This window comes from Mercurialis annua, linkage group LG7 (assembly GCF_937616625.2).
Source record: "Mercurialis annua linkage group LG7, ddMerAnnu1.2, whole genome shotgun sequence".
NCBI lineage: Eukaryota > Viridiplantae > Streptophyta > Magnoliopsida > Malpighiales > Euphorbiaceae > Mercurialis > Mercurialis annua.
The window spans coordinates 26,568,124-26,580,046 of NC_065576.1; the positions used below are offsets into that span (position 1 = coordinate 26,568,124).

The window sequence follows — 11,923 nt, forward strand, 5'->3', positions numbered from 1 at the left end:
TTTTGAATCCTACACTTCCAAAATAGGAAACGTGAATCTTTGTTGGAAAAGATTTCAAGCGGATGATTGAGTTCTTATAGTCATTGATCTTTCCCTCAGGTACGCCTAATTGCCGTTATTGGGATCACAATGTACTACAAGTGAACAACACTTGTTCATCATTTCTCATATGAGGTTCAATCATTTCCAGCTCCTAATGCTTTCACCCTCAGATACCCATTGTCGTTATTGGGTTTCTGCACTAGTTAAGTTTAACCCATTGAATCAACTAAGATGTATCAATTTGAATAATACACGACTCAGGTACGCCTAATTGCCGTTATTGCCGTGTACTATATCGATACACCTGTAACATCTCATGCTTAACAATAAACTCAACAACAGCCTCTTGACGATATCATCTCACCCTTATGTATCCATAGCCAACAAAATGATAACTCAAAGTGTGTTAGTTTATTGCTCCAATAGAGAGCCATTGATAAATCAATTTAATGATTAATTAATATAAACTTAATCTTTAAACTTTTAGGAAGATTTCTTAGGGTTTTAAGTTATTCCGGTCTCACTAAGCACACAACACATTTTAGCATGCATCTCATACATATTAAAGCTAAATTACATCATGCAATCACACATGTATGATCATGGACTTTCTAGGTCTCATTCTTTACGCACAAAAGAATGAACAAACTATTATATATCTCGGAAATGATTCTCTAATCATTTACTATGTAATATCTACTTTCTTTAGGTATCGAGGATTCATCCTAGAACCTCCGAAAGCCTCAACCGATTGCTAATCCTCGAAAAAAAAATTAATTTTTTTTTACGTTTTTTTTTTTACGTTTTTTTTTTCGAGTCGGAAACTTTTTCCCGGGTGTAAAACCCCATTTTCAGCATTTCGGTTTTTTTTTTCCGGTTTTTTTTTTCGGGTTTCGCTTTTTCCGCACATCCCGTTGATGATAACATAATGCACAAGCGAATCATGTATTGTGTTAAATTATGACATTAGAAAAATTCCCAGGATAGATTGGAGGGTCATGAGCGGACCACTTAAGTACCAATCTCCTAGACAGAATTTAATCAAATGTAATTAATATCACAACAGCGTTTGTTCGTTTTGAAGAAAAAAAAATTAAGCCCTCGAAATTATAAATTACATGCCCAATAATAATTCCTAAGTCCATGATTATTTATACATGTATTCAATCGTAAAGCGTTAATACTCGATGATATGGTGGCTCTGATACCACTGTTGGCGCAGCGGGAGGTGCGGGTCCGAATCGTATATTTCAATTCAAAATCGAAATTCCAACAATCCGGATCCTAAAGTTGATCATATCAACAACAAATGGATCGTCGTATCATTTAGTAATTAAAGCACGCATCTAGGAATGTAAGAAGAATACCTATGTCGATTCTCCAACGATTCTTGTAGTCCCGAAAGTACGGCGACCTCAAGCTCGTCCACACGAGTATGCGTCCGATTGAATCCTCGCTTTGAAGTAATCCTGCAAGAGTTCCTCTTGCCGAGCAGCCCTAAGCTCAAACTATCGCCGTGATTACGACCTTACTCGGATGTATGAAAAACGTCGCCAAGTTTTTCCCGTGATTGATGACTACTTGAACTCCTTCAAGTGCTTTCTCTCTCTACAACTTTGTAGTGAGATGTGTGTTGTGTGGTATTGTGAAATGAGCAAGGACATGCTCTATTTATAGGCTAGAGCATGCCTTAAGAATGCAACACCTTGCATGCTAGGTGTCACACACCAAGCAAAGGTGTTGCCACCATGTGACACCTTTCATGTGGTGACATCACATAGGTGACATCATATAGGTGATGTCATCATATGACATCACATATATGACATAGGCTTATCTCATTACATCATCACCATGACATCATCATTCCATTAGCTAATGATTAGTCATTTAAGTATCATTAATTACTTAAACCTTTTAATCATAAAACTTGGTTAAAATATAATTAGGTTCCTACTAATTTATAACTCTTATAAATTAGTCCCTAATTAACTTGGACATAGTACAATTAGGTTCCTACTAATTTATAACTCTTACAAATTAGTCCCTAATTTGTACTTGTTTTTCATCTTAGATTAATTTCCGAGATATGCTAGTATCTATATGAAATCCATCTTTCGCAAACTCAATCGGTTGCACACTCTATTGTGTGTGACTAACTAGGTTCACATCTATATGGCACGAGAGACATAAGAAACGCCTTTCTTATATTAAATAATTAAATCCCATTTAATTATTAATTCTCGTAGATCGAGAGTGACGTCTAGCAACATATCACGACCCCCAAAATAGAGATGAATGTTTCGATGCATTCTTTTTGAACCAATGTTCATAATTACCGTACACTCGAAATTCCCTTCATCTTAGATTCCAATCTCGACTAGTGTCACGGTTAAGTCAAACACTGTATGTCTTGATTATATGACCTCATCTCCCAGTTCTAATTCTTGATAAATATGACTTCCACTAGAAACAACTTTCTATGTAAGTCATATACACCTGCGCAGGTTTTATCATCTATCAAGAACAATTTGAGATAGCATAGAATCTTGTCTCCGTTCATCCAGAGTGATGAATCCTTTCTAGGTTAAACCCCTATCTCCATATACAACTAACTAGAGCCAACACATCCCGCGGCCCTAGCTCATGAAAGATCTAGGGTTAAGGAGTATCAAACTCTAATCACCTATATACAAGATAGTGTCACCGCAAGTCAAAGGACATATGTACAATTATGAACTAGATGATATTAAATTGACTTTAATGAATTACCATGTATAAGTCATCTAGCGTCACTTGTTCGACTCACTCAACACCTTGAGTGTCCACATGTTTATTCTGACCCCCATCAAGTAGTATGAGACTCACTACTTCCTATAATTTAGTAACTCTTTACTAATCAGGAGAATAAACAGAGGTGACGATCTTTCTGGGATAATGCAATGCCCTTATTCGCAGGACCCCATCGATCGCGAACGGTTATTTAGATCACTTGTATAAAAGAATCTGTCACTCATATTCTTAACACCTTAAGAATAGATTCTACCACAATGTGATAAGGACAATACGTAATACATGAACACTTAGTTGATGAGACACTTAGTTCAAATAGAACATATATATCTTTGCCATTGGGATTAGTTCTACAAATATACACGATCAAATGGCCCTAGGGCATATACTACTAACAGTATGTTTCATCACAAGTCTCTCTAACGTGCGTTCTAATTACCTAAGCATGGTTAGGATATAATACGCAAATAGTGCGCGAAAAGTGACACCAGGTTAGTAAGTCACTTCTCAAGTCTCTTTACTGCGTTGTTCCGATTACCTTAGCATGGTTAGGTTACATTATGCTAAATGTGCGTTAAAAGTGCCGCTATATTAGTATGTCGCGTCACAAGTCGCTTTAACTCGTCGTTCCGATTACCTACGCACAGTTAGGTTTAATTACGCAAAGTGTGCGTGAAAAGTGACGCTAGCGTAGTATGTCGCGTCTCAAGTCTATTTAACGCGTCGTTCCGATTACCTATGCATGGTTAGGTTATTTTACGCAAAATGTGCTTGAAAAGTGACGCTAGACTATTATAACGCGTCTTAAGTCTCTTTAACGCTTCGTTTCGATTACCTAAGAATTGTTGGGTTATATTACGCAAAGTGTGAGTGAAAAGGGACGCTGGATTAGTTTGTCGCGTATCAAGTCTCTTTAACGCGTCGTTAAGAGTACCTAAGCATGGTTAGATTATATTACACAAAGTGTACGTGAAAAGCGAAGCTAGATAAGTATGGCGCGTCTCAAGTCTCTATAACGCGTCGTTTCGATTGGCATGCTTATGTCACGTCAAAAGTCTCTCTAACGCGTCATTACAATTACTTAAGCATGGTTATATATTATGCAATGTGTGCGTTATAAGTGCCGCAAGATTTGTATATTGCGTCACAAGTCTCTCTAAAGTGTCGTTCCGATTACCTAAGCATGGTTAGGTTATATTACGCAAAGTGTGCGTGAAAAGTGACGCTAGATTAGTAAGTCGCGTCACAAGTCTCTCTAACGCGTCGTTCTGATTACCTAAGCATGGTTAGGTTATATTACGCAAAGAGTGCGTGAATAGTGACGCTAGATTAGTATGTCGCGTCTAGAGTCTTTTTAACGCGTCGTTCCGTTTACCTAAGAATGTTTAGGTTATATTACGCAAAGTGTGTGTGAAAAGTGACGCTAGATTAGAATGTCGCCTAAAAAGTCTCTCTAACGCGTCATTCTGATTACCTAAGTATGGTTAGGTTATGTTACGCAAAGTGTGCGTGAAAAGTGACGCAAGAGTAGTATGTAGCGTCGCAAGTCTCTTTAACGCGTCGTTTTGATTACCATGCTTATGTCGTTTCACAAGTCTCTCTAACGCGTCGTTCCAATATCCTAAGCATAGTTAGGTCATATAACGTATAGTGTGCTTGAAATGTGACGCTAGATTAGTAAGTCATGTCTCATGTCTCTTTAACGCGTTATACCGATTACCTAAGAATGGTTAGGTTATATTATGCAAAGTGTGCGTTAAAAGTGCCGCTAGATTAGTATGTCGCATCTCAAGTCTCTTTAACGCGTTATTTCGATTACCATGCTTGTGTCGCGTTACAAGTCTCTCTAACGCGTTGTTCCGATTATCTTTCAGCATGGTTAGCTAATATTACGCAAAGTGTACGTGAAAAGTGACGCTAGATTAGTATGTTGCGTCACAAGTCTCTCTAACCCGTCATTCTGATTACCTAAGCATGGTTAGGTTACATTATGCAAAGGTAGCATGAAAACTGATGCAAGATTAGTAAGTCGCGTCTTAAGTCTCTTTAACGCAACGTTCCAATTACCTAAGCATGGTTAGGTTACAATACACAAAGTGTGCGTTAAAAGTGCCGTTAGATTAGTATGTCGTGTCACAAGTGTTTTTAACGCGTCGTTCCGTTTACCTACGCATGGTTATGTTATATTAAGAAAATTGTGTGTGAAAAGTTATGCTAGATTATTATGTCGTGTCTCAAGTCTCTTTAACGCGTCGTTCCGATTACCCAAGCATGGTTTGGTTTTTTTATGCAAAGTGTCCGTGAAAAGTGACGCGAGATTAGTATGTCGCATCTCAAGTCTCTTTAACGCGTCGTTCTAATAACCTAAGTATGGTTAGGTTGTATTACGCAAAGTGTGCGTGAAATGTGATGCCAGATTAGTATGTCGCGTCTCAAGTCTCTTTAACGCGTCGTTTCGATTACCTAAGCATGGTTAGGTTATATTACGCAAAGTGTGCGTGAAAAATGATGCCAGATTAGTATGTCGCGTCTCAAGTCTCTTTAAAGCGTCGTTTCGATTACATAAGCATGGTTAGGTTATATTACGCAAAGTGTGCGTGAAAAGTGACGCTAGATTTGTATGTCGCGTCTCAAGTCTCTTTAACTCGTCGTTCCGATAATCTAAGCATGGTTAGGTTATATTACGCAAAGTGTGCGTGAAAAGTGACGCTATATTAGTAAATCGCGTCACAAGTCTCTCTAACGCGTCGTTCCGATTACCTTAGTATGGTTAGGTTATATTACACAAAGTGTGTGAAAAAGTGACCATAGATTTGTACGACGCGACTCAAGTCTTTTAAACGCGTCGTTCGATTACCATGCTTATGTCGTATCACAAGTCTCTGTAACATGTCGTTTCGATTATCTAAGCATGGTTAAGTTACGCAAAGTGTGCGTGAAAAGTGACGCTAGATTAGTATTTCGCGTCTCAAGTCTCTCTAACACGTTTTTCCAACTACCTAAGCATGGTTAGGTTATATTACACAAAATGTGCATGAAAAGTGATGCTAGATTAGTATGTCGCGTATCAAGTCTCTCTAACGCGTGGTTCCGATTTCCTAAGCATGGTTAGCTAATATAACGCAAAGTGTGCGTAAAAACTGACGCTAGATTAGTATTACGCGTCTCAAGTCTCTTTAACGTGTCATTTCGATTACCATGCTTATGTCGCGTCACAAGTCTCTCTATTCGTCGTTCCGATTACCTAAGCATGGTTAGGTTATATTACGCAAAGTGTGCGTGAAAAGTAACAATAGATTAGAATGTCACCTCTTACGTCTCTCTAACGTTTCGTTCCGATTACCTAAGCATGGTTATGTCATATTACGCAAAGAGTGCGTGAAAAGTTATGCTAGATTAGTATGTCGCTTCTCAAGTGTATTATCACGTCATTCGGATTACCTAATTGGATTAGTATGTCGCGTCTCAAGTCTATCGAACGCGTATTTCCGATTACCTAAGCATGGTTAGGTAATATTACGCAAAGTGTGCGTGAAAAGTGACACTGGATTAGTATGTCGAGTCTCAAGTCACTTTAACGCGTCGTTTCGATTACCATGCTTATCTCGCATCATAAGTCTCTTTAACGCGTCGTTACAATTACCTAAGCATGGTTAGATTATATTAAGCAAAGAGTGCGTGAAAAGAGGCGCTCGATTAGTATGTCGCGTCTCTAGTTCTCAAACGCGTCGTTCCGATTTCCTATGCATGGTTAGGTAATATTACACAAAGTTTGCGTTTAAAGTGACGCTAGATTAGTATGGCGAGTTTCAAGTCTCTTTAACGCGTTGTTTCGATTACCATGCTTATTTCGAGTCACAAGTCTCTCTAACGCGTCTTTCCGATTACCTAAGCATGGTTAGGTTATATTACGCAAAGTGTTCGTAAAAAATGACAATAGATTAGTATGTCGCGTCTCAAGTCTATCTAACGCATCGTTCCGATTACCCAAGCATGGTTAGGTTATATTATGCACAGTGTGCTTGAAAAGTGACACTAGATTAGTATGTCGCGTCTAAATTCTCTTTAACGCGTTGTTCCGATTACCTAACCATGGTTATGTTATATTACATAAAGTGTGCGTAATGAGTGACGCTAGATTAGTATATCGCATCTCAAGTCTCTTCAGCGCGTCGTTCCGATCTCCTAAACATGGTTAGGATATATTACGCAAAGTGTGCGTAAAAGGTGACGCTAGATTAGTATGTCGCGTCTTAAGTTCTCTAACGCGTTGTTACGATTTCCTAGGCATGGTTAGGTTATATTACGCAAAGTGTACGTGAAAAGTGACACTAGATTACTATGTCGCGTCTCGATTCTCTCTAACGCGTTGTTCCGATTACCTAAGCATGGTTAGGTTATATTACGTATAGTGTGCATGAAAAATGGCAATGGATTATTATGTCGCGTGTCAAGTCTATTTAATACGTCGTTCCGATTACCTAAGCATGGTGAGGTTATATTATGCAAAGTGTGTGTGAAAAATGACAATTGATCAGTATGTCGCGTCTCAAGTCTATCTAACACATCGTTCCGATTACCTATGCATTTTAGGTTATATTACGCAAAGTTCCCGTGAAAAGTGACAAATAGATTTGTATGTCGCGGCTCAAGTGTCTTTGACGCATCGTTCTGATTGCCATGCTTATGTTGCGTCATAATTCTCTCTAACGCGTCGTTCGAATTACCTAAGCATGGTTAGGTTATATTACGTAAAGCGTGCGTGAAAAGTAGTATGTCGCGTATCAAGTCTCTTTAACGCGTCGTTCCAATTACCTAAGCATGCTTAGGTTATATAAAGCAAAGAGTGCGTGAAAAGTGATGCTAGATTAGTATGTCGCGTCTCAATTCTCTTTAACGTGTCGTTCCGATTACCTAAGCATGGTTAGGTTATATTACACAAAGTGTGCATGAAAAGTGACGCTAGATTAGTATTACGCGTCTCAAGTATCTTTAACGCGTCGTTTCGCTTACCATGCTTATGTCGCCTCACATGTGTCTCTAACTTGTCGTTCCGATTAACTAAGCATGGTTAGGTTACATTACGCAAAGTGTGCGTGAAAAATGACAATAGATTAGTATGTCGCGTCTCAAGTCTATTTAACGCGCCGTTCCGATTACTAAGAATGGTTAGGTTGTATTACGCAAATTGTGCGTGAAAATGACAATTTATTAGTATGTCGCGTCTCAAGTCTATCTAACGCGTCGTCCAGATTACCTAAGCTTGTTTTATTTATATTACGCAAAGTATGTGTGAAAAATGAAGCTAGATTTAGTATGTCGCATCTCAAGTCTCTTCAACGCGTCGTTTCGATTACCATGCTTGTTTCGCGACACAAGTCTCTTTAGCGCGTCGCTACAATTACCTAAGCACGGTTAGGTTATATTACAAAAGTGTGCGTGAAAAATGACGCTAGATTAGCATGTCGTGTATCAAGTCTCTCGAACGCGTCGTTCCGATTACCTAAGCATGGTTAGGTTATTTTACACAAAGTGTGCGTGAAAAGTGACACAAGATTAGTATGTCGCGTCTCAAGTCTCTTAAACTCGTCGTTTCGATTACCATGCTTATGCCGCGTCACAAGTCTCTCAAACGTGTCGTTCTGATTACCTAAACATGGTTAGGTTATATTTAGTATGTCGCGTCTCAAGTCGAGTTAACGCGTCTTTCCAATTTCCTAAGCATGGTTAGGTTATATTACGCAAATTGTGCATGAAACGTGACGATAGATTAGTATGTCGCATCTCATTTCTCTTTAACCCGTTGTTCCGATTTCCTAAGCATGGTTAGGTTATATTACGCAACGAGTGCGTGAAAAGTGACGCTAGATTAGTATGTCGTGTCTCAAGTCTCTTTAACGCGTCGTTCTGGTTACCTAAGCAGTGTTAGGTTATATTACCTAAAGTGTGCGTGAAAAGTGACGCTAGATTAGTATGTCGCGTCTCAAGTCTCTTTAACGTGTCGTTCCGATTACCTAAACATGGTTAGGTTATATTACGCAAGGTTTGCGTGAAAAGTGACGCTAGATTAGTATGTCCCGTCTCAAGGCTCTTTAACGCGTCGTTCCGATTACCTAAGCATGTTTAGGTTATATTACATAATGTGTGCTTGAAAAGTGACGCTAGATTAGTATGTTGCATCTTAAGTCTCTTTAACGCGTCTTTTTGATTACCATGCTTATGTCGCATCACAAGTCTCTCTAACCCGCTGTTCTGATTACCTAAGAATTGTTAAGTTATATTACGCAAAGTGTGCTTGAAAAGTATAAATAGATTAGTATGTCATGTCTCAAGTCGATTTAAAGCGTTGCTCCGATTACCTATGAATGGTTAGGTTATACTCCCTCCGTCCCAAAACAATAGTCCACTTTCTCTTTTTCTTTTGTCCCAAATTCTTGCCCTTTTTGCAAAATTTGAAATCAGTTTTCCAGAAACACCCCTATTTAAAGCCACTATTCATTCCTATTATTTATTGCTATTATATCTGTTTTCAATGTCAAAGATTGATGTTTATACAAAAAAAACATCATGATCATAATGCCAAGAAAGTATTTTCTTTTTATGTTAATTTTGCACTGTTTATATTTTCTTTTTATGGTAATAAGATCATTTTCTTTGAAATTACCTTTAACATTAAGAATAAAACAAAAATAGAGATAAGAGTGGAGAGAAAAAAATCCACAACATATGGAAATCAAATCTTTTAAAGTTAATAATAGCAAAATTGATGTGAATATGCCAAAATTCAGAACATAAACGTAGAAAATAACACTATTGCCAAAAATTAAAACAAAAACCTATAGAAAGTACAACTCCAAGATATGCCATAAACTTAGTTTTGCAGATATGCCATAGCTTTGTTAAAAACTTCAGGATCACATTCTAGTCGGATTGGAAGCCTTCCATCTTTCTTTAATTTATTTTTGTTCATGTGTGGAATTTTATAATCAAATCCACCAAAAACCTTCATTATCTCAACCATACATGATTTTAAAGTTAAGAACACACAATTTAAATCTTCTGACGGCAAGTCATTATATGATTTTTCTACTGCCAATATCAGCTCATCAATTGTTGTAGGAGCCTGTTGATGTTGAAGAATTTGGATAGCTCGAAAAAAGCCAAGATCCAAAATACTCAAATCCGGACTATTTGAAGGTTGAAAACTTAATCGGATATCAAATCCGTCCTTTCGACCCGCTCGAAGAAACTCATCATCATTCACACTAATATGAGGCTTAGCGTTATCTATTTGAATATAGATGATCTTTGAACTATTTTCTGGCCATTTCTCTCTAATGGAAGGCAAAATCTTCTCAATTAAATATTTCCGTATTACATCTTTTGTGACATTTTTTATCGCCTTTGTTTCTAAAGTTCCAGCAATACGATTTTTGCTATTTCGTTTTGCTGGTTCCTTAAAATTGAAGGGGAAAATGCCAATTTTTCCTAAAAATTCTTGATTTGTTGACGTGATTCTTGGTCGGGCAACCGCAACTAAAAATATAACCTTTTCAATGAATCTTTTGTTTTTACAAGTACGTAAAGGTTCATTCTCTAATGGATGTAGATAATATTTTTTTGAAGTTTTGGACATATAAAACCACTTTTCATCGATATGAACACAATCATAGATGTCAGTAAAAGTTGGTTTTGAGTTAACAGTACCTTGGTCAATTATAGATGTACAAAACATCAATCTTGATTTCTTGTTTTCTTCGGTTAAATAAGGTTTCAAGCGATTTGAATGAGCTTTAATAGATCCTTCTGTGATTCTTCTATGGACTGTTGATTTTGCCATCTCCAAAGCCATAGACAACGATCGAATGTTCGTACGACGACGGAGAAGAATTCTGCTGATTTGATCAAAGTCTACTGAGATTCGTTTACGTCCATGGCGGTCTCTAGATATATCAACCACACATCCATTGTCCATGCACTTCTTCCCTTTATTCCAAATTCAGCTAATAGTTCTTTTTGACACAGAAAATTTGATTGCACTTTGTGAAATGGTTCCACGCCGTAATTCTCCATCTTCACTTTCGGATAGTGATGAATCGAAAATCACCAGCTTTTGAGCATGTGTCAACCAATTTGCAGTTTTGCAATTGTTATTGGTGTCTTGTATCTCTTCTAGATTATTTTCAGTTAACGGATTCTCATTTGTAGGGTTGTCAGGTGAACTGTTTAAATCGAAAAGACAATGTTGATGTGAAAAATCTGGAAAAGAGTTTAAATTTGAGTTTAACACTTCTACTAAGGAATCCATATCTAACTCATATGCATAAAAAGAATAGGTAAATTTTATATTGTGAGATTAAATTTTTTTGGCGGAAGTATGTGGCGGTAATTTAGAATTTCAGTTTTTGTCTCTTAAAATTTTAGTGTCATTCTATTCAAACACTTCATTTAAAACTCTAGATAGTGGGTTTAATTTTGGACAAATAAGATGTTAGTGACTTTACGTATTCTAAATCTAATTGGATGAAATTTTTAAGAACAAATGTTAGTAAAAGAATTTTAGTGTAGTTTAAACTTGAAAATTTTGAATTTTGTTTTGCTAAAAAATGAAAATGTTTGGCGCTAATTTCTCTGGTAAAATACTAACATTGGAAAAATGCATCATCTATTAATTCTCTTAAATCATGTTTACATATCTTCAAGTATATATAAATAGTTTATACTTTCATCAGTAACCATTCACTTCTACTCCTATTTTTCCATATTAGTCACTTATAGTTATGGATAATTCTACAAATGATGGGTACCAAGGTATTTTCTCTCAAATGGTGAAAGATATGGAGCCAAAGTTGGTGAAAGATATGGAGCCAAAGCTGATGAAACCATTACTTGATTTGAATTTACCACCTCAAGAAGATGGTTATATTTCTGCAGCTCAAAAACGTGAACTTGTTGTCTTCAAAATGATGAAAATCCTTTTGCCTAAATTCTACAATTAGATTTGGATGTTAGTTGAAAAATCTGGATTTATTATTAACGATTTAGTAGTGAGTAGTCTGTCATGAATGGAATTTGAAGTTTGTTAATT

General features: G+C 37.0%; 1 protein-coding gene across 1 annotated transcript; it reads right to left on the reverse strand.

The window, feature by feature from the left end:
* Positions 1-9,706: 9,706 nt before the first annotated feature.
* LOC126656972 (uncharacterized) lies at positions 9,707-10,810 on the reverse strand. The gene has a single exon (XM_050351598.1). It carries the CDS (start codon positions 10,808-10,810, stop codon positions 9,707-9,709), a length of 1,104 nt encoding a protein of 367 aa, XP_050207555.1.
* Positions 10,811-11,923: the final 1,113 nt, after the last annotated feature.